We start from the raw sequence: 20331 nt of genomic DNA, 5'->3' as shown, positions 1-20331 counted from the left end.
CTAGGTTTATTGATTGATTGATTGATTGATTGATTGATTGATTGATTGATTGATTTTTTTTTTTGGAAATTTGGAAAGGGCCAGGTCCTGTTCCTGCGCCTTCGTGCCTAGCTACTGCAAGCCTGCAGATGTCCGTTGTCATACGGCCGTCCCCACTTCTGTATGGTCAATTGCGACGTCTCCTTTTCTCACTGTTTGGCAGTCACACAGATAGAGCTCACGGAATCTGAATGGCGGAAGACCTTCGAGACTAGCCAATGCTGCCTCGCTTGCCTTGATCTTCGCATAGCGACTGGAAGAAGCCGTTCCCTGAGCGACAACCGAATCATGCACAATCACCGCTGCCAGCACTGTCACAGGCGATGAGTCGGCTGCAGGGACCTCTCCTGCCTTGAGGCAGTAGTTCATGCACCCGAAGTCGTTCGTCAACCGGTTGTGCAGGTGCGTCTGATGACAAGAATTAGCTGGGCTCGACTGAAAATAACCGGGGAATTGATCATACAGTTGGATGCTTGTTAGCAAAAGTGTCATAAATAGACATGTCTTCAAAATAGGGCTTGATATGCTGCCGGTAGAATGCCTCGACGACCTCGAAATTGAAATCGGAATCAACGAACACAGCCCCCAGGTACGCTTCCACCATATCCGGTAGACACTAAAGGAACCATACATTCAGTGTATGTAACACAGCTGGAGGGAAACTAATACTATACCTTGGGCGGATCCTTGGTGGCGGTCCAAAAATCTTTTGCCCCATCACTTTCCTGCTGTGCTGTCTGGATCTCTTCAGCGTACTCAGTTATCTGACTCTGCAGGGGACCGCCGAAATACTTCAGGTGCTTATGCAGCCCGACACTAACGGCGAAAGCCCCAAGGAATTTATTCGACACAATTGCCATCTGAGATTCGTCAGCAAAATTAGTAGAATCATGCAAGGCCTCTAGATAGCAACATACTTTATGTTCGGTAAGCCATTGCGGGTCACGATCTGGAAACCGAGCAAACAGATCTTCCACGCAGGTCATATCAAGAAGCGAATCTCCAAGAAATTCGAGGCGCTGGTAACAGGGAACGTTGGACCATGCGGAAGGCATAGAAGGATGAGTAAAAGCAGACCGAAGTAACCTGGGGTACTTGAAATGGTAACCTAGCTTTGCTTCAACCTGCTGAGCTAGATCTATCTCAAATCCGTCTGCCTCTTGGACGAGATACGAAGGTCGAGAATATAGACGCATGTATTCCTTCCAGCTAGAAACGTTATGGCTGGCACTACCAACGAAAGCAGTCACTGCTTTGACTGCCATATCGAACCGGTGCTCGGGACCTCCGGAAAGAAGCGAAGCTCCTATCAGTGCTTCGCAGACATCCGCGATAGTCTTCTCTCCAAGTGCGTGTTTAGACTCAGAAGATCCTGACTTGTCATGACCTTTGCCTTGAAGCAACTTCAATCCGTCAGGATACCAGGCTCGTCTGGCTGCCGTTAGCTGTTCATCCGTAATAGTGGCAGACAGGGACATACCTGGAAAAGCCCTTGCTTCTTATGTACTTGTAAAGAGCTCGCTCCTTGGCCGTATTGAATAGGTTCTGGTTGCATATCAATACCATTCTGTTCACATGGTAGTCGAACTCATTATCGTCCGGATTCTGTGCGAATAAGGAGATAGATGTCCCCATCTTGAGGAAACAATCACCGAGAAACTCAAGACGCTCGTAATTCTTTCCCATTCCTCTTTGGAAATGGATCTGTTCACTACGGTGTTCTTCGGTGTTGTCAGAGTCTTTCGTCAACGCTTCTAGAGCGTATTCTGTCTTGACAACAAGGCCCAGGTCTTCACAGCACTCCAGCGAAATGAGATAGGACTCCAATCTGCTAATGATTGCTGGGAATGATAAACAGGAAATAGCAACAGAGGCAGGTATCTAGTAAATATTAGAGATCAAGTCTGATGGAATATGGTTGCCTGACTTACCGCAGAGATATTAAGAGCCTCCAGGCAAATAACACACCTCGTTTCAATATTTCGCTCCTGCTCCGTCATCTTCTCCAGAAGGTTCCTGCGTAAACGGACTAGTTCTGCTCTAACGACTGGCTGGTCCCAGTTGCATCTCTCAAGAAATTTTGCGCGGGCATTCTTGTACATGCTCAAAGAATAATCCATAATGCTGCCCATGTGTCTACGACGAGGCATGAAAGATGGCGGCGGGTCGGAAGGGCGAAGTCCGCTTTCGATTGCCATGGTGAAGTATCGGTATCTCCCATCCCACTTGTCGAAAACGAAGCGATCAAGAACGTACGCTGCTGGCGTTTCCACAGACCAGGGTAAGTCCTCATTATCCTGTACTTCCTTCAATACGCCCCAATCAATCACACATCTCGAGTCCAGTGACGCAGAGATATCCTCATAGCAAACAGTAGCCGGAGCAAGCCAATAAGGCATTGCTGCCGTTTCGCGTTCGTAAGTCTTATGGAATATGTCACGGAAAACGCGGAGTGTGAACGTAGTGAAGAGCTCCAGGTCTGCATCTCCAATCCTAAGGACATCCTTCATCGGTAAGGTTATGATATCCGTCTCAACATCATCTTCCAGAAACAATGGGAACTTCGGGAATGCGGGGAGCTTATCTCGGGTCAGGATAGCTATGCTTTGGTACTCTCTGCTGAGCTGTTTTGAGGGAAGCATCACGATCACAGTAATATAAAGGACTTCGGGAATTGTCCCTGATGCTTTTCTCCAGAACGAAGGCTTCGTCAGCATGTCATACTGGTTGGTCTTCTTTGAAGTGATAGCCAGCTTCGCATTTCGCATAGCAGGTAACCTTCTATGGTAAATGGAGTTGAATCGATCATCCAATAGGCCGTTCTTTCGGAGCAAGCAACATGTGTCAAATGCGGCAGATTGCTTCGCAAGGGACTTTCTGGCAGCAGGTTTACCAATCAGTCCTCTCACGGGTGATTTCTCTGGTAAGATCACCTCACATACGTAGGCGTCTTTGCTTGGTAGCACTACGTAAGTAACATGCGCCGATGTCTCTTTTTCATATTGCTGCTTAACTTAGCTTTTATCACACCAGGGGAGTATGGGGCATAGTCCTCACCAAAGAGCTAGCGTACCGCGCTAGGATAGCCAGGGACGAGTGGTAAGTCAACGTAGCACCAGTACTTTCAATCCTGTACGTCCGTTTCCCAATCTCCTTTTCAAGAATGGAATCCATATCGGTGCCATTTCCATGAAGAATGCGATCTTCGGGTAACGTCTCGCAGAAATTGCGCATAAGTCCCTTGGCAAATAAGTGAGTTGATGAGTTGATGATAACTGCGGAATATTGGGATATATCACCTCAGCATGTCTAACTTCCTCCAGGAGCGTTTCGTGCTCAAGGTTATTCTCCTCGACCATATGCACATACTGTATAGGGACATCGTCAGATGTAATAAATGACAAGGCGCGGTGAACGTACCGTTGAGTTTGTATGTCTAGCGCGGCCTCTGCTTTGCACATACTGTATGAGCGTACGATATAAATCGAACCTTGAACACTATCAGTACCGATACACTGAAGATTTACCCGTTTAGACATCACCTGACAACAAGGTTACAGTCCGGTATATCGAGACCCTCTTCTGCAACAGAGGTGGCCACCTAGGCGGTGTTAGCCGAGGAACTTATGCTCTCCTCACCCACATAGCATACTCACGAGACAGTTGAGTTCGCCTGTTCTGAACTTCGCTAAAGCCATAAACTGCTGGCGGAAGGTCGATTTCATTCCTGCGTCGTCGCCAGCCCTTACACCAATAAGAACTCCAGGACGTAAATGCGCAATTCCAATTGCCGTCAATAAGTCCCCGAGGACCCGAGCAGTATGGCGCTTTTCCACGAATATAATACATTTCGTGCCTGTCGGAAGCTCGAAATATTTTGAGATCTCGTTGCAGAGAAGCTGTACCTTCGGGCTTAGTTGATGTGAAAGACTTGGGCTGTTGAAGACGTAGTTCTTCACTAAGTCGCATGCTTCCTGGACGCACTTTGTTTCGTGTTCTAGCCTCGCACGCTTTTTATGACCGTAATTCTTCATGAAGCCTCTGCTGATCTTGCTTTCTAGGCGTGGGAGCACTTCCTCTGACAACGCATACTTCCAAACCTGGTCGGAACACCAGCTACCAAGTTCAGAACTGGCATCCAAAGAATATCGGAATGTCTTTTCGAGACAGCTGAGATTGCTAAAACGAGACTTCAGCATCCTGTGAAGCGTCGTTTCAAATGGTTGCTGTAGTCGACGGTATGTCCACACCTCCTCCGTCGGTCGGCTCACGGTTTGTCGTAAAAGTGTGAGATTTGATGTTGTTGCGATGCGACTGTCCAGGAGCGTCTCCAACATTCTATACATTGTCAGATACTCTAATATTCTGTATATAAAAGGACTTACGTGGCTGCTTTTGCAATATCGCCTTTGGCGTCAATAGGAGAGGCTGTCATTCCGAATATCCTCGGTCGATTCGATGGCTGCTCCCTGAGATAAGAGTCCTTGATTATTCTGAAGCGCCGTCAGATGAAGTCCACAGGGATCCTAGAGGCGGACAAACCTAGCGTAAGGATGGTCCTTTTTCGTGTGATGAGCTTCATCGAAGATCAATAAGTTGATTTGGTCCATCTTGATATGAGAATTGAGTAGACACTGATACACAATCTCCGCTGTGCAAACTATCACCATGTTATTAGAGAAGAGCTCTTCCCACGTCTCTCTGTTCCACATATCTGTTCCCATGGAGCCGTAGAGGTGTGCAACTTTCTGATCGATGTTGTTTCGTAGAACGGCGGCCTGTTGGAAGACTAAAGCCACACTGTCCACCTAATAATATTCAGTCATAGACTTATCATTGAAGATGCGGCGTGCATACCAGGAAAAAGGATATGCGGGGAGGATTTCCCATCCCTCGATCCACTAGCTCTTGCTGAATGATGTGTTTCAATAAAAGCACAGCAATCAGCGTCTTTCCAGAACCTAATGATGATGTTAGTCATCTGAGATATTTTATCATGAACATCCATCTTACCAGTATCTAACACTGCAATGGTGTTCTGAGCCTTTGCCCTCTCGAAGAGCTCGATTTGATACTCTCGCGGATCCGTGATGGTTGCAGCAAAATCTTGCTTTGCTATCAGGCTTGCCGTCGAGAGCTGGGCATCAGGAACACATTTGATGGCTGCTTTGACCTCTTCAGCAGTTACTGAAGTTACATGTTTCGCTAATCTGATACACAGGCAGGTCAGCGTTTTGAAATGCCCTGGTGGAGACTTTGATGAGCATACAAGTCCTCAAATTTGGCCTTCTGCGCTCGTCGTTGCTGCTTGATATCCTGCTGAGCGGATGCTGGATCATGATCCTCAGATTCTGAATCTGATGAGGCATGATCTTCATCTTCAACAGGGCCAACAGCAGGTGGAACTGTAGTAATCGAAGCCTCTGAGCTATTAACTGCTTCGCCAGGGATGGCGTCCTTTATTGTCAGGTGCTCCATCATCCCATATTAATTCTCAGCATGGACGTAACAAAAGAGCTGAGATAGTAAAGAATGAGAGTTAGATGGAGGTAGAGCAGGATCTCAGTGGTGTAAGATACCAAGTCAGACACTTATGTCGGATGAGGGTCACGGTTCGATGGGTGGGACGACTACAAGAAGAAGTAAGGTTGAGAACTTATGGACGTCGATCTTGAGCAGTTGAATGAAGGGCCAGGTGAGAGACCAGCAGGCATTCATTGACACGTCTCAAGCGTTTGTTTGCTTGAAAGCAGGTGCATTGTCCCCAGCAACCCCAAAGAGGGGAATTACCGCAAAACTGACCGCCTGCATACCGCCTACTCTACTTCTAATATACATACATCAAGGCTTGTGAATAATATACAGGTAGTGCCTCGAATTTCATATTTGAAGTTTCACTGATTTCCATAAATAGTCATTGGGGAAACGCCGAGAAGTACAGAGATTGCGGAGCCTAGCCCCGCGCACTAAATAAAGTATCTTAGTTAAGTTCTGTAAACCGGCATGCTGGTGTCATACCTGGAGCTGACGGTAGATCACTTCGCGAGATACAAACCCCTCTACGCAATGGCAGACCAACCTCAGAGTCTTCGGGCTTTTTTCGAGGATGCAAAGGCGACCAAACAGGCGCTAGAATCGGCAGCAGAGACAAACACCGACTCCTATCGCAGCGAGGTCAATGCGGCGATCGCGAAATTCGAAGAATGCCGGCAACTCGTCAGTCAGCTGTCGTTATTCAGTCGCAACGAGTCTTTGGACGACGTCGCTACAGGAGACCTACAGTAACTACCCCTTCCATGTAGACACCGACACAGAGAGCTAATTTGTTTCTTAGGTACCTGACCGTTGACTACCTTCTCGCGGAACTGCTCCAGCGATCCTATAGCTCTGACCGTGAGGCCCTTCTTCGTCGAGCACTGCAATACTACGAGTCATTTTTAGCGCGCTTGGAGGACTATGATTTGTTGTCACCCAGTGATAAGAAGCTCTACGAGCGATACGCGGAGGACCCGAAGTCTTTCACATTGGCGCCCATGAACGATGCGGCTGCCCGGAGAGAAGTGAAAGTCAACAGATTTAGGGAGGAAAAAGAGCTCAAACAAAAACTTGAGGTCAGTTATCCCGTATTTAATCTCTATAATAGTCCTGGCCATATACTGATACCAGCCGAAGTACCTATCGCAAAACCAGAGCCGACTGCAGAACGATGACGATATCCCACGACAGCTCTATTTAGCTGAAATCCAACTCTACGTTCACCACACATTCCAGTCATTGGATATGCTAGTGCAGGAGCTCTCAATGCTGTCGATGATGCGCAATGCGCCGAAACCAGCGGAAAGCCAGCACAGTGATGACCCCCGAAAAAGGAACGATGCGGACAAGACAGGTTATTCGGACCGGTTGGATCCTTCGCTGGCTCAGTTGTTACAGAACGGTAGAGCTGGGCCGTTATTGAGCAGAGACGGCAAACCACTACAACCATTCACGCTTACTGATCGCCGGACGCAACTTAGACAAGGTGTTTTCAAACCAAGCCACAATTTGCCTACTATGACAATTGAAGACTATCTTGAAGAGGAAAAGAGACGAGGCGGCATAATTGAAGGAGGGGAACAGTCAGGCGTTGCTCCAGAGCCTGATGAGGACAACCTGGAGAAAGCTGATGAAGAGACCATGAAAGCAAGGGCGTGGGATGAATTCAAGGAAGAGAATCCAAGGGGATCTGGAAACACGCTGAACCGGGGATGAAATCTGGTGTTTTCTGAGTGTCCCAATTCTCCCACCGAACACGATGCATTTCCGCATTTTCCTGCATAGACAAAGCTAAAGCAAAGAGTCACTGTTGGGTATGGGCCTACGCAATGGCTTATGCGGCTCTCTCCTCACGCCCCGAGAAATATGTGCCATATCTCCGCCTGGTATCTCTCCCATGAATGAGTGTAACTCCGGTGAAATCTCTGGTCAATTCACTCTTATGAGGTGGAGCAATTCAGAAACGAGGTGCCAGTTGGCCTTGTCCAATATTAGCATCCTAAAATGATTATGACATTACGAAACGCACCTTCTCCTTTGAAAATAGGTCATCCTAAAATGATTATAACAAGAGGAAACACCTTTCTCATGAAAACATGCCATCCTGAAGTATGTTCTGCCCTATCTTTAAATCACAACCTCTTTGCGAGCCAGCTTTTATCTTCTCTTGTCCGCGACTTCTTCAGAAAGGGTATTTTCTGTGGCACATCTGGAACCGTGGCCGCGTAGGTGCTTTTCCTCTCCTTCTATATTACGGATAAAACTTGAAGGCTAATCTCGGCCGATGTATACAGGGTCTCTGTCGGCGCACAAAGCGAACGCCAGGTGATCTGTCAACATCCGTTTGCGGCAGGTTCTTTTAATCCTGATTATAGGATAGAATCCACCAGATTACTTGATTACTAGATTCTTTGTATACCTATACAAGTAAGTACGGGCTCAAATCCCTAGAACTAGAAGCAAGCAAGCAACTCAAGGTGCTCAGGTCAGACTATGCTTCCGTGCTGCGATTCAATATTCAACAGTTTCACTTGGTCATTGGTCGTCTCGAGATGAGTGCTGCTATTTCTGTGGCTGTGGTAGCAATTGTACCCAAAGACTATGAGAATCGTCATCGATTACAATATAAGCCATAGATTTATCTATGTGAACACTGATGCGCACGATATTTGATGGAGCTTAGTGCATCTCTGTGGGCTGTCTTTAGCCAGCATATCATTGAAGTGGCTGGCTCCACCCTCTTTGCAACTATGGTATAAATCTGAACATGAGGGGTTCACCCATGATATAAATGTGGAAGTATCTATGTATCTATCCATGTCAGTATGTATTTCCCCACCTGGAAGCCGAGAGAGGACCCGCATCCCGCGAACATCCAGTCACAGTTGGGAATTTGGCTGGGCAAGATAAATGTCTTTCATCTGAAACATATGCGAAATAAATACTTCATGATGTCTGCTTGTTTTGTTGGATAACTTGAAGAATCAAGTCGGCTCCTTTGGCCACAAGCTCCTGAGCAACCTTGACACCAAAGGCCTCAGCCTCCTCAGGCGAGTTCACATCACCATCGATCTCCACACTGGAACTCTCCTTGCCGTCTACACTGACGACAATAGAGCGCATCCTGAGCTTCTGCGCTCCGTTAGACCCTTGCACCCATTCAGTCTCAACGCCTAATGGGGCGCTGCAACCGCCTTCCAAGGTCTTTAGCAGGCTCCTCTCAGCCAAGCAGGAAAGCGTGGTCTCCCTATGCCCGATTTTGTTCAACATTTCAATCACATCTTTGTCATCCTTGCGGATCTCAATGCCAATTGCACCTTGTCCAACGGCGTACAGCATTTCACCATTCTTGGAGTCCAGGTACTGCGTAATGCGGTCTCCCAGACCTAGACGCAAGAGACCTGCAGCGGCGAGAATAAGACAGGTAAACGGACTGTCTTCTGCGTCGAGTTTAGATAGTCGTGTGCCAATGTTTCCCCGAACATCGAGGACCTTCAGATGGGGGTATTTCCTAGCAAGCTGTGCGGTCCTTCGTATGGACGACGTTCCGACGACGGAGCCTGCAGGTAGTTCTGAAAGTGTCTTAGGGGGCAACCCCTGCTTCATAACTAGGACGTCTCTGGAGTCTTCCCGCTCCATAACGGCGCCAAGTCCGCATGTGGGAGGAAGAAGGGTAGGCACATCTAGATAATAAAAATAGTCAGATCAGAAAGGGAAATGGTAAACTCTGAGATCAGTAAGAGCGTCAGATACCTTTCAGGGAATGAACGATGAGGTCCAGATGCCCCGCAAGCATCAAATCCTCTAGTTCCTGCGTCCATAGGTTTTTGGTGGTGAACTCTCGAAGCGCAATCTTTGTGTTCTGGTCGCCCGCCGTCTCCTTGGAGTGGATTTCAAATTCGTACTCCGGCCAGGCCTTTTTTAATGCATCCAGGACAATGTCCGTCTGAAGTAGCGCCAATTTCGATTTGCGCGTGCCAATGTTGAACTTCTTCTTGAGCGATCCCCCCTGGGTGGGGGGCACAGAAGGCGGGGCAGATGCCATTGCGGTCAGAAGACCAAGCAAAGCAGAGACGGGATACTGCTTGTGAGTACGTGGACGCAGCGAAGACTGGATATAGAGTGACTTTCTTGAGAGCTTAACGGAAAAGATCCGTAAATGGCACAGATACCTGGGGGATACCTGGTGCTTATCCGCAAGATCCCATATGGCGGGCGGAAGATTCCTCGCAGCTCCGAAGATGGCGAGAGATCACGGGACCCTCATCAAGTAAGTACCATAGTAAGTATGTATGTAACATAAGTACCTGGCCACATCGCCACATGGAACCAGCAGAGCACCGTAGAAATACTCCCCAATGATACTCTCGCATACAAGCCCTAGTAAGGCGCAAGTGAGAATCATCCAGAAGATGGAGACTGATCTACATCCCTGAAGACTGCCATGTCAACCGTGCCAGGTCAGATCTCCAATTATCTATCTCCAACACTGACGTAGCCTAACCTCGGCATCGGAACCGGGGCGGATCACCGCTTGACACCCCAGCTTTCTGGCGCCGTTGGCCCTCGTGTCGGTTCTGGAACATCTCCCTAGTCAACCCCGATGCTAGTATATTAACCCTTTGGTTCCCCTCATTCGTGCTATATCTACTGTCACTATTCCATCAAATCCGGGGGCATCCTGAGCCCGATCCATCCCCGAGCTCTTTATCACAGACCACTTGAATACTTGTGACAACGCATCGTCATAGCTAACGATGGGTTCCAGCAACGGCAAGACAACGAAACTTCCCCTCATCCCCTTGCCCAAGGACTCTGTCCTGTTGCCAGGCGTCACACTGCGGATATCCCTGACAAACCGTCCGGACATCTCCAACCTGCTATCCTCTTATCTGAACCGGACAACTGCTGTGAAACGGGAGGGCAACTCGATCGCACTTGGCTGTGTTCCTCTGAGCTCGCCATACTTGAGCAAAGATGGAAGACATCTAATAGAGAACGGGGCTTCTGAAGACTCTCAGAAGCCTGAATATGAGGCTGTAGACCCTGGTCAGGCAAGAAAGGAGGATCTGTTCACCTATGGCACCATGGCCAAGGTTATCGGTGTGCAGCGCCGAGTTTACGCCGATCCATACCTCCTAGTCGAAGGTGTCCGAAGGTTTACGGTCGCAAGGGTTCTGAAAGAGAGACCTTTTATGGAAGGCGAAATTATTCTTCATGATGAGCCAGGTAGGGCTACATTTCTACGTATACCAACATTCATCAACCCACTGACAGCATCATCTTACAGTTCCGTCATCCAAAGACAACGAAGTGCCGGAATTATTTAAGCAGTTGAAACAGCTTTCACGAGAGTTGCTCACATTGTTGAGGCTTTCTTCTCTCTTGCCTTCTTCATCGACGAGTCTGTCCCCAATCATTGCACGGCGTTTCGAGGCCTTCATAGCGAAAAAGGATGTCACACAGGCAGGCAGCCTTGCCGATTTCATGGCAGACATGGTGGAGGCTAGCTTTGAAGAGAAACTACGTGTGCTTGCTGCCTTGGATCTCAAGTACAGACTGGAGAGAGTGTTGGAGCTGTTGAGCAGACAGGTCCAATCTATCAAAAACAGCGTCAAAATCACGTCCATCATGACCACCAGCTTTCCGCCAAATTCGGGTATAGATATCTCTCAGGACCCACGACAGCGCGAGTTACTGGCTAGACGTGCGTTAGCAGGGCTCAACGGACTGACTCCTCCCAGAATGGCTGGTAGGGGGGATGATTCGGACGATAAAGAGCCAAACGAGATTGACGAACTGCAGCAGAAGCTTGATGAGGCGCAACTAAGTCCGGAGGCCAGAAAGGTTGCGGATAGAGAGCTCAAGCGACTACGAAAGATGAATCCGGTCAACGCTGAATACGGAGTATGCCGGACTTATCTCGAGAACCTCGCAGAGATTCCATGGACCAAAGTAACTGAAGATCAGCTGGGTGCCGACACACTTCAGAGAGCCAGACAGCAACTGGATGACGACCACTATGGTCTCGAAGGGATCAAGAAGCGCCTTCTTGAATATCTTGCAGTGCTTAAGCTGAAGCAGTCCACGAACAAGGATGTGGAAAGCCAGATATCGAAGATCACGGCAGAGCTCAATAATTCGACTGAAGATGAAGCGAAGAATAAGGAGTCTGTCTCTGAGACTGATAATGATGCACTCGAGACTAAACTGCAGGTGCTGAAGTCGAAGCGCATGGTGGACAAATCTCCAATCCTTCTGCTAGTTGGGCCCCCTGGAACCGGCAAAACTAGCCTTGCCAGATCTGTCGCCGCATCTCTGGGTCGCAAATTCCACAGGATCTCTCTCGGAGGTGTCAGAGACGAGGCTGAGATCAGGGGCCATCGAAGAACGTATGTCGCAGCTATGCCTGGTTTGATTGTCAATGGTTTGAAGAAAGTTGGTGTTGCCAACCCGGTCTTCTTGCTTGACGAGATAGACAAAGTTGGCGGCTCGAACTTCCATGGCGACCCTTCGGCGGCCATGCTTGAAGTCCTTGACCCAGAGCAGAATCACAACTTTTCGGACCACTATATCAACATTCCTATCGACCTGAGCAAGGTCCTCTTTATCGCAACGGCTAATTCGCTGGACACTATTCCACCACCGTTGCTGGACCGGATGGAGACGATCGCCCTCTCTGGTTACACAACGGTTGAGAAGAGACATATTGCCAGAAGACATCTCATTCCGAAGCAGATTAGGACTAACGGACTTTCTGATGGTCTGGTTGAGATGTCTGACGAAGTTGTTGAAAAGATAATTACTTGCTACACACGGGAGTCTGGCGTGCGCAATTTGGAACGCGAGATCGGCTCAGTGTGTCGCTACAAGGCCGTGCAGTATGCGGATGCCAAGGATGCAGGCAAACCAGAAACATATAACCCAACCGTGACTGTGGATGATTTGGAAGAGATCCTCGGCATCGAACGGTATGACGAGGAGATAGCCGAGAAGGAGGCTCGACCTGGTATTGTTACTGGCCTCGTGGCATACTCCACTGGTGGTCAGGGCAGCATCTTGTTTATTGAGGTAGCAGACATGCCTGGAAATGGCCGCGTACAGCTGACCGGAAAGCTTGGTGATGTCCTGAAAGAGTCGGTCGAGGTTGCGCTGACATGGGTCAAAGCTCACTCCTGCGAGCTTGGCCTGACCCAGGACCCTAATGAGGACATTATGAAGAACCGCAGCCTGCACGTTCACTGTCCCTCCGGTGCTATTCCCAAAGATGGACCCTCTGCTGGTCTCGCCCACACAATTGCCTTGATTTCGCTGTTTACTGGCAAGGCTGTGCCTCCGCAGATTGCCATGACGGGTGAAGTATCCCTCAGAGGCAGAGTCATGCCCGTCGGAGGTATCAAGGAGAAGCTCATCGGTGCTCTGCGTGCTGGCGTCAAGACCGTCCTCCTGCCTCAGCACAACTACAAGGAAGTCAAGGAGGTTCCGCAGGAGGTCAAGGATGGCTTGGAAATCATCTACGTTAAGTAAGTCACCCTCGTATCTGCCCTTTCCCGCGATGAAATAGTTATACTAACATCCAAACAGGCATATCTGGGAAGCCATTAGACACATTTGGCCTGATGCCCACTGGCCAGGCCAGCACCACATGAACATGTTCGAGAGCAGACTATAAATACGAAAGAACATCATTGTGGTTCCCGTATACGATAACGCGCAGATTGTACATAACGGGAGCGTTGCTTTTGGAGTTGTTTTCTACCCTTAGTTCTTTTTTTTTGATCGTCACTTTTGTCTATTAGCTTTGGACATCCCCTGATGTTATATATTCTAGCATGCTTACTTATATTACGTGCAAAATGAGCATTTCCTATCAACACAGCAGACATTAATTTGCAAATATAATCTTTCTTTGCTTCTTCCAGCATAGCTACATGATAGAGATAATCCATTCATTGACCTGTTGAGTCTATGTCTTTGTAAAAAAACTAAGCTAAAAAGGAAAAATCGGCAAGATGATAATACCAGGTCCGTACATCGCCACGCCAGGCAATTTTATACTACAGCACAAACCATATGATACAATGACAGTAAAAAGGTCGCAGTTAGACCCTGGGAGACAAAAGAACAAAGCGCCGAAACGAAGTTGAGCCCCCTCATGACCGTGTCGAGGATCCCTTACCGGTCGGAATGGCCGGTCGGTCATAGTTCAGGCCCAGAGCCTGCCAGGTTGGTCTCCATGTCTGCTTGCCCTCCAGCAGTTCCTTGGCCTGTTTCTCGAATGCCTCTCGCTCGGGCTTGTTCGGTTCCATAGCGGACTGGGGGTCGTTCTTGGACTGCATGTCCTTCTGATATTGGGCGGCCTTGAAGAATTGATCCTTTTCCCATCTATAAAAAACCGAGGGGAAAAAAAAGCAAATTAGCTCTACGAACTTCTTTTCTTCATAGAGGGCAGATAAAAAATTGGGAAGGGAAAAAGGGTTCACATACGGTGCCATATCCTTCGGTGGCTCAGGCCACACGAACGGCTCCTTCATCTCAACAGTCATCTTCTTCTTCGCCTGGGGCCTCCTCAGACGGCCATATCCATGTTTGCCATCCTTTCGCATTCGCGTCACCTTCTGCTGCTCGACGAAACTGCGCACGCTGAGCACCTTGACTCCGTACAAGCGCTGCAGATAGTCGCGAATATCAAGCTTGTTGAAATGGAGCGGGACGTAGAAGGAGGCATATCGAGGCGGAAGGAAGGGAGTGCGGATAAGAGCGATGGTGAAATCGGGTCTGTAGAGAGAGAGAGAGAACGGTAGCGGATTAGCATCAATGCATATGTATGTGGAGCGGATGTATGAATATTTCTTCAGAAGTAGCACCCTTGATAACATTGCAGTCTTTCTGGAAAGATGTATTCGCTTTCGGCAGATCATCGTAGGGAAAAACGTACAGAAATACTTGCTTCCGCATATGCAGCGGTGCCGACGGAGGAAGCCAGCCAGCCGGCTTCTTGGGGAACTTGGAGAACTTGCGGACCATCTTGTCGCAATTCTCCCGGTGTCAATGAACAGAAGGAAGAAAATGGACACGTGGAGAGATGACAACGATGGAGTCGTCGGCGTTCGTCTTTCGGATGATCTGCTCCGCGGGACTTTTTGGTGTTGAATGGAGGAAATTGCGCGTTTGGCCGCTCCGCTTGCCGTAGCATGTTAAGTATGCCTCGCTCATACTCATACCATAACTAGTTATCATTCGCAAATTGAGATGAAGTAAACTATTGGAGCACTCTAAAGATGTACTGTTTATGTGGCACATAAACTGCACAAAATTGTTTTTGTATCTTGCATATCAGAAGAAATACAGACAAGACAGCATTCTGTCGCCTCGGTTATGGTAACTATCAAGTGCTTTATTTCTACACTGAGAATACTACCATATTTCATCTGAGTGCTCGAATTATGTGATTGTTTCAAATGCATCGAAAAAGGTTCATTCTAATTACAAAGGTCATAAATCTTTTATGCAAAGAGGAGTACCCTATGCTTGCTCCTCAGGAGGTTTTGACACGTGCAGGTCTTCTAGTTTGCTGGCGCTCTCATCGACCTCGTCTGCTTGACGTTCTGATTGCTCCTCCTCTTCATTCTCATCATCCGATCCCGATTCTTCTTCATCGTCTTCCTCGTCGTCATCGCGCTCTTCGTCTTCATCCTCTCGGGGGGCACCGGCGTCTCCATCGACTCCAACCTCCTTCATGTAGGCTTCTAGCTCCCGTGCCATCTTCCTCGAGAATCCTGATGCCTCAACCTCAACATCTAGTCTCTTCCCTGGGTTCTCAATAAGCTGCTTCCTCGCATCAGCGAAGAACGGTCCCGGTACGTCACTTGTGAAGTGGAATTTCCGCTGGAAGAAGCGCTTAATACAGTTCACGTCGCGATCAAAGTACATCTCCGCGTTCGGATGGTCAACGGAAATCATTTGTGGGAAGTCGATGATGATCGGGACCAGCCTGATGCTTTCATCAACCTCCTCGGATTCTCGCCCTTTGCCCTTTGCATTGGGATCTTCTTCCTCCTTGATCAGGATGTTGAACTCGTTAAAGTCACCATGAATCAAGCCGTAGCGTGCCAGCTGTAGGATCATATCCATGAGCTCTGAGTATAGCTCCGCCGGCCTCGGGACCTTCGAGATCTGTCGCAGAGGGAAGGCGTCAATAAGACTCATCACGATAGTATGTCTGTTCTGCGCAATCGGTTCGGGGACCGGGAAGCCGTTTTCTCTGAGAGCTTTCATGAAAGCGAACTCCTTCATTGCCGCCAGTCGCGACATGTACATCCATGAACCCGTACTCCGGTTTCGCAGGTAATCTCTGTTGGTCTTGACTGTTCGGAAAGATATCCGTCCCAAACGGTGGATTTTCAGGATTCTCTGCTCTCCAGACGAGTGTGCGACAACGATAATATCCGATTCCTTTCCGACACCGACGCGGTTGCCGACAGAGTAAACGCTCTTATTTTTCTGATGCGTGTTCAAGGCGAGGTAGTCGAGACCGCCGTACGTGAGTCTGTAACCATCATCTGAATCGCGAATGTAAATCAGCTACCGCCGACAACAATGATGAAAAAAACCACGAAATATCCCATCCACATACATTTGGCATTCTTGACCTTCGCGATCAAGTTGACCTTCGCCAACGTCGAAATGGACTTGTGAACTCCGCTACCACCACGCAGACCGGATAGTTGTACGATCAACGGCGTAGGAACGACCTCATGATTTCGGCTTCCGGCTTCAACCTACAAATTCCCTTGTTAGCTGTCAGACAACCAGATCGCGCAAGTAAATGACTGCGGGGTCTGGAGGGGCATACCCCAGCTAGCACCCGGAAGTCCTCCGAGCTGAGGTATCGCATCGCCTTCGGGTCGAGCTTCATGACTGCTTTCTGAGGCCTTTATCAACCAGAAAAAGGACTTAATTGAAGTATACACAACGTGTTGGCGGTAGGGTTGATGCTGTATTGACTTACTACCTTGCGGATGGGCGCAAGAAAAACTTATGGATACACCTAGCCCTAAGCCCTAGTTTCCGCATGTAGAAGTCCCCAGGGAACTTCAAGATAACGATAAGCAACAGGCCTCTACTCTAGATAATTATTGATCTGCATAGTATTATATATATTCTTTTTTCACTACATGCTTCCAGATTTAGTCTATTCACAGACATATAGAGTGCGTCTCTACCTAGGCTTTCGATGAGAGAAGTCCTGTCAGTCCTCCTCCCATCCGCAGTGTACAATCGATCAAATGCCGGGGCCTACGCTACTGAGAGCAGTAAGAGAATAAGGTGTATTCGAAATTCCGCGACTGTTCCTATTACATGAGACATGACCATACCCGAGAACCGTTTTGTTCCCTGATCCGCCGACCTCCCTCAAACATCGATCTAAGAAATTCTAGTGCCCGAGCACTTTATGCTGAGGCTTCCCAGTCCGGGTTCTGTACGGAGAATCAGCACACTGTTCAGACACTATAGAAGTTATACATCATACCTTGCGCAAGATTACCAATCCTTCCAAAGTGCTGCTGAGCGAGATATACTCCTCGTCTTCCAGCTCCGCTCTCTCACCGTATGCCAAGAGCACTGGCGTGCTCTGTGTCTGCCATCCGGTGATGGTCTTGGGTCGACCGGCTTGAGCGACCACATCGACGGCCTGTCCAACTCTGACGTTGACAGTCAAGGGCTGGAGGTTCTCATCAAGGGTAACCAGGAATCGTGGGTACATGGCAGTGATGAGGAAGTAAAGGAGGTAGTGGTGTTCGGCGAGGACAAACTGCTTGGCATCGATCATGGCAACCAAGACAGTGAGTAGTCCAGCGGCCGCTACTCGGGAAAGCACTTGACGGTCAGTGTGGAAAGGGTTAACCGTAAGAGTACCCTTGCCCATGTGCAGGAGACCCTGGGCAATGCGGACCATGAACAGCGAGTTCTGGTCGCGGTGGTAATAGCTCGCCAGCTGCCTCAGCAGTTGGGCCAAACGAGCATTGTTCGTTCCAGCACCAAGGAGACCCATGGCGAAGATAGCGTTGATGGCGACATCATTGTCAGTGTCGTGGCTGTATCGGGATAGAGTGTCGTAGACCTTCATCTGAGGGTTGCTGGGGCTGATAAGACCCATTGCAAGGGGCACTGCCTTTCGGATATTGCTGGCGCCGTAGTGCATCAGGTGGCCGAATTGGCGCAGGATCATGTCCTGACCGACTTCCTCCCCCATTGCAATGAGCGACAGACCTAGAACAGCGTACGACTGCACGAGCTCGTCACCCTTGCTCTCCTCCTTCTCCTCAATATACTCGTTGCAGATGTGGAGGAGTTCCTGCAGCTTCAGCACAGTACCTGTTCCAGCCCAAGCACAGACAGAAGCGAGCACGGATGTTGGCTTCGCCATAGGGTGATCGACTGCTTTGAGAATATCTAGGATGACATCCACCTCTTCCTGCTTACCAAAGTATAGAAGCGCCAGACCAAGGGCCATGAATCTGGTCCACTTGTCCTTAAGATGCTTCTGTCGTTCTTCATCCATCAACGTCGTAGCGATCGCTTCACTGACTTGGTGGTTAGAAGATCCAACGAAGATCAGACCTAACGAGACGGCAGCCATCGCTGACAGCTGCATATCGAGAGAGACATCTTCAACAATGGGCAGTAGAATATCGAGAAGCTCTTCCTTGTTGGACCCAGCATACGACAGACCCAGACCCATGATAGAGGCCACTCTCATCGGGACACTCTTGTTCTCAAGGTTGTCCGGATCACTCAGAAGGGCCAAAGCAGGATCCGAGTCTATCCTGACACCGGAGTTAAGAATACCAATGGCAAGGAGAGCTCCCGCTTTGATCTGGTCCTCTTGAGCATAAGTGAACTTGTCGATCTTCCCTAGGCCCTCTTCAACATCCCTGTGCAGGAGCATTCCCATAGATGCCGTCGTCGACATCATACCGTCGTCCTTGGTCTTCCAAACCCAGGGGCCCTTGTCACCTTCGACCAGCATCATGTTATCATTGCCGAAACCGGCGTTAGCGAAGGAGTTCACAAAAGCACTGGCAAGGTTGTGCCTTGCAGAGTCGACGTTCGTCAGACCGGCTCCCCTGCTGCTCTCTAGATGTGTCTTATAAATGTCTTCCGGCATCTTCGGGTCGAGAATGTTGAGCTCTTTCGCCAAGGCCTTGAAGTGATTCGGGATCTGGGTGTTGTTAAGACAGTCAAGCAGGTCCTGATCCTCTTCATCCTCAGGCAGATCAAGCCAGATTTGCTGCCGAGCAACGAGGAAAGCCAACTGCTTCTTTAGTGCCTTGTCCTCGGTAGCACTGAAATCCTTCTTAATGAGATCAATATCATTAAGGCGGATAGCGATGACCATGGCTTGAGCCAACTTGTTGTAGCGGACGTAGATGTCGTGAGCTGTTCGAAGGAATTGCTGGTCTTCGGGGTACGTCAACAAGTTGACCATGCTGACCATATACAAGCACACTCTGGAGTATGTGTTCTCGTCCAGGAACCGGGGGATTTCCTCGATCATTTCCAGCTCGCTTAGAAGATCAACAGCATCGGCCTCGGCGTTGTGACTCAGGAAGTAGGGGACGAGAGATAGAGTAAGATCTGTCAGGTCCTGGAAATCTTTCTCGTCCGTCAACCGATTCTGGTATTCTTGCCCGATCTCCAGCGCCAGATGTCGAATGTATTCATGACCCCAGGAGCCAAGGTCTTCCGATGTAGTAAGAAGGCGCCACTTCAGCGTCTCGAGCTTCTCCTCATCTCCGTACGTCATACCGAGCACCGACAACATATCGGCCAGCGAATCCTAGAGAAACTTTAGCTCAAATCCAGTATCTTGCGGACAGTTAACAAGCGCCCTACCTTATCAGGTCCTGCTTCCCATTTGTCGTACAGTGCCGTAAGATCTTCATAGTGCGGTCTGAGAAACTTAAGCGGCTTTGGCACGGCAGTCATGGAAGAAGTAGAAGTCTTGATGAACGTCTTGATGGCATCCAAAGCCGGTCGGTAGAGGGAGGTATCTGGTTCCTAGTATCGAGGGATTATTATTAATGACGTTCCTGCACATTCACGACGAGTCAACTCACCTTTAGTCTCTCGACGAGCATCTCCAGCTCGCCCTTAAGCTGCTGGTCTTCCTCGCTCAGTTCCTCTGTGAGAATTATCGAGTTAGCGCTGCAACCCACAGCATGGAACCGCGGAGGCAAACAAGCACCACTTTGCGTGCTTGCTTGCTACATGCTCCCTTACCTTCCTTGGGTCCCTCGTCCTTCTTCCCATTCGCCTTCGTCTTTTCATCCTTAACATTCTTTGCACCTCCGTTCAACTCTCGGGCATCTTCGACCTTGCCCTTTCCCTTGTTTGCGGCACCCTGCCGCTCGTCTTCCTTCGCCATTCCGAGAGACTCTGACGGGTATCTGGCCAGTAAGGCCGTGGGCGATCAACAGATGTGGCGGTAGATATGGAGGTGGGATGTCCTAGCAGATGCCAAGCTATAACCGGACGGACCTGGCACTGCGTGCAAAGAGAGGTATCGGGGAGTGTATGAGCTTGGGATGTGAGGCGTCTGGAGCTTTCGTTGCTGTCCAAGGCGATGCAGGCGCTCCGGTGGAGCTACGTCGGCTTATGTAAGGCGGTCTCCAGCTGCCAGCGCCAAGAACTTCCATCAGGCAGTCAACAGCCTCGTCATCGTCGGAAACTGAGCATCGACGAGACATATGG

General features: G+C 49.1%; 7 protein-coding genes across 7 annotated transcripts; 2 read left to right on the top strand and 5 right to left on the bottom strand.

Annotated features, from left to right (window-relative positions):
• Positions 1–8: 8 nt before the first annotated feature.
• C8Q69DRAFT_496278 (ATP-dependent helicase dcl1) lies at positions 9–5517 on the bottom strand (the record flags this gene model as incomplete). Its single annotated transcript, XM_028632252.1, has 16 exons — positions 9–447; positions 503–655; positions 714–899; positions 957–1470; positions 1520–1920; positions 1971–3044; positions 3097–3279; positions 3339–3407; positions 3460–3529; positions 3582–3640; positions 3696–4377; positions 4425–4532; positions 4582–4847; positions 4897–5000; positions 5053–5249; positions 5309–5517. The coding sequence occupies 16 exons, from the start codon at positions 5515–5517 to the stop codon at positions 139–141; spliced, it is 4584 nt and encodes a 1527-aa protein (XP_028487629.1). The 3' UTR covers positions 9–138.
• A 588-nt stretch (positions 5518–6105) lies between these two features.
• On the top strand, positions 6106–7290 carry C8Q69DRAFT_399127 (putative TOR signaling pathway regulator; the record flags this gene model as incomplete). The annotated part of the gene is made up of 3 exons (XM_028627835.1): positions 6106–6320; positions 6374–6650; positions 6712–7290. The coding sequence occupies 3 exons, from the start codon at positions 6106–6108 to the stop codon at positions 7288–7290; spliced, it is 1071 nt and encodes a 356-aa protein (XP_028487628.1).
• Positions 7291–8520: 1230 nt separating this feature from the next.
• On the bottom strand, positions 8521–9619 carry C8Q69DRAFT_485241 (putative hydroxymethylbilane synthase; the record flags this gene model as incomplete). Its single annotated transcript, XM_028631818.1, has 2 exons — positions 8521–9257; positions 9328–9619. 2 exons carry the CDS (start codon positions 9617–9619, stop codon positions 8521–8523), a joined length of 1029 nt encoding a protein of 342 aa, XP_028487627.1.
• Positions 9620–10184: 565 nt separating this feature from the next.
• On the top strand, positions 10185–13516 carry C8Q69DRAFT_457390 (putative LON domain serine protease). The gene is made up of 3 exons (XM_028629897.1): positions 10185–10803; positions 10865–13097; positions 13159–13516. The coding sequence occupies exons 1-3, from the start codon at positions 10332–10334 to the stop codon at positions 13244–13246; spliced, it is 2793 nt and encodes a 930-aa protein (XP_028487626.1). The 5' UTR covers positions 10185–10331; the 3' UTR covers positions 13247–13516.
• C8Q69DRAFT_457388 (putative mitochondrial ribosomal protein L23) lies at positions 13517–14685 on the bottom strand. Its single transcript, XM_028629896.1, has 3 exons — positions 14513–14685; positions 14062–14352; positions 13517–13959 (listed from the first exon to the last, which is right to left on the bottom strand). Exons 1-3 carry the CDS (start codon positions 14599–14601, stop codon positions 13728–13730), a joined length of 612 nt encoding a protein of 203 aa, XP_028487625.1. The 5' UTR covers positions 14602–14685; the 3' UTR covers positions 13517–13727.
• A 148-nt stretch (positions 14686–14833) lies between these two features.
• Positions 14834–16687, bottom strand: C8Q69DRAFT_457384 (Rio2, N-terminal-domain-containing protein). The gene is made up of 3 exons (XM_028629895.1): positions 16430–16687; positions 16211–16355; positions 14834–16136 (listed from the first exon to the last, which is right to left on the bottom strand). The coding sequence occupies exons 1-3, from the start codon at positions 16490–16492 to the stop codon at positions 15100–15102; spliced, it is 1245 nt and encodes a 414-aa protein (XP_028487624.1). The 5' UTR covers positions 16493–16687; the 3' UTR covers positions 14834–15099.
• Positions 16688–16744: 57 nt separating this feature from the next.
• On the bottom strand, positions 16745–20325 carry C8Q69DRAFT_457381 (26S proteasome regulatory subunit Rpn-1). Its single transcript, XM_028629894.1, has 5 exons — positions 19861–20325; positions 19698–19762; positions 19474–19638; positions 17108–19417; positions 16745–17054 (listed from the first exon to the last, which is right to left on the bottom strand). The coding sequence occupies exons 1-5, from the start codon at positions 20003–20005 to the stop codon at positions 17028–17030; spliced, it is 2712 nt and encodes a 903-aa protein (XP_028487623.1). The 5' UTR covers positions 20006–20325; the 3' UTR covers positions 16745–17027.
• Positions 20326–20331: the final 6 nt, after the last annotated feature.

This window comes from Paecilomyces variotii, assembly GCF_004022145.1.
Source record: "Paecilomyces variotii strain CBS 101075 chromosome Unknown C8Q69scaffold_2, whole genome shotgun sequence".
Taxonomy (NCBI): Eukaryota; Fungi; Ascomycota; class Eurotiomycetes; order Eurotiales; family Thermoascaceae; genus Paecilomyces; species Paecilomyces variotii.
Note: the sequence above shows the minus strand (reverse complement) of the source record. Positions and strands in the feature narration are given on the sequence as shown.

What these genes read in the sequence shown, in the direction of transcription:
- C8Q69DRAFT_457390 (XM_028629897.1), top strand. Translation starts at nt 10,332, where the DNA reads ATGGGTTCCAGCAACGGCAAGACAACGAAACTTCCCCTCATCCCCTTG. An exon ending in TATTCTTCATGATGAGCCAG is followed by an intron (nt 10,804 to 10,864) that starts GTAGGGCTACAT and finishes ATCATCTTACAG; the next exon opens with TTCCGTCATCCAAAGACAAC. An exon ending in TTGGAAATCATCTACGTTAA is followed by an intron (nt 13,098 to 13,158) that starts GTAAGTCACCCT and finishes ACATCCAAACAG; the next exon opens with GCATATCTGGGAAGCCATTA.
- C8Q69DRAFT_457388 (XM_028629896.1), bottom strand. Translation starts at nt 14,601, where the DNA reads ATGGTCCGCAAGTTCTCCAAGTTCCCCAAGAAGCCGGCTGGCTGGCTT. An exon ending in ATGCGGAAGCAAGTATTTCT is followed by an intron (nt 14,353 to 14,512) that starts GTACGTTTTTCC and finishes CTCTCTCTACAG; the next exon opens with ACCCGATTTCACCATCGCTC. An exon ending in CCACCGAAGGATATGGCACC is followed by an intron (nt 13,960 to 14,061) that starts GTATGTGAACCC and finishes GGTTTTTTATAG; the next exon opens with ATGGGAAAAGGATCAATTCT.
- C8Q69DRAFT_457384 (XM_028629895.1), bottom strand. Translation starts at nt 16,492, where the DNA reads ATGAAGCTCGACCCGAAGGCGATGCGATACCTCAGCTCGGAGGACTTC. An exon ending in ACTTCCGGGTGCTAGCTGGG is followed by an intron (nt 16,356 to 16,429) that starts GTATGCCCCTCC and finishes GGGAATTTGTAG; the next exon opens with GTTGAAGCCGGAAGCCGAAA. An exon ending in GAAGGTCAAGAATGCCAAAT is followed by an intron (nt 16,137 to 16,210) that starts GTATGTGGATGG and finishes TTCGCGATTCAG; the next exon opens with ATGATGGTTACAGACTCACG.
- C8Q69DRAFT_457381 (XM_028629894.1), bottom strand. Translation starts at nt 20,005, where the DNA reads ATGGCGAAGGAAGACGAGCGGCAGGGTGCCGCAAACAAGGGAAAGGGC. An exon ending in GGACGAGGGACCCAAGGAAG is followed by an intron (nt 19,763 to 19,860) that starts GTAAGGGAGCAT and finishes TAATTCTCACAG; the next exon opens with AGGAACTGAGCGAGGAAGAC. An exon ending in TGCTCGTCGAGAGACTAAAG is followed by an intron (nt 19,639 to 19,697) that starts GTGAGTTGACTC and finishes CCTCGATACTAG; the next exon opens with GAACCAGATACCTCCCTCTA.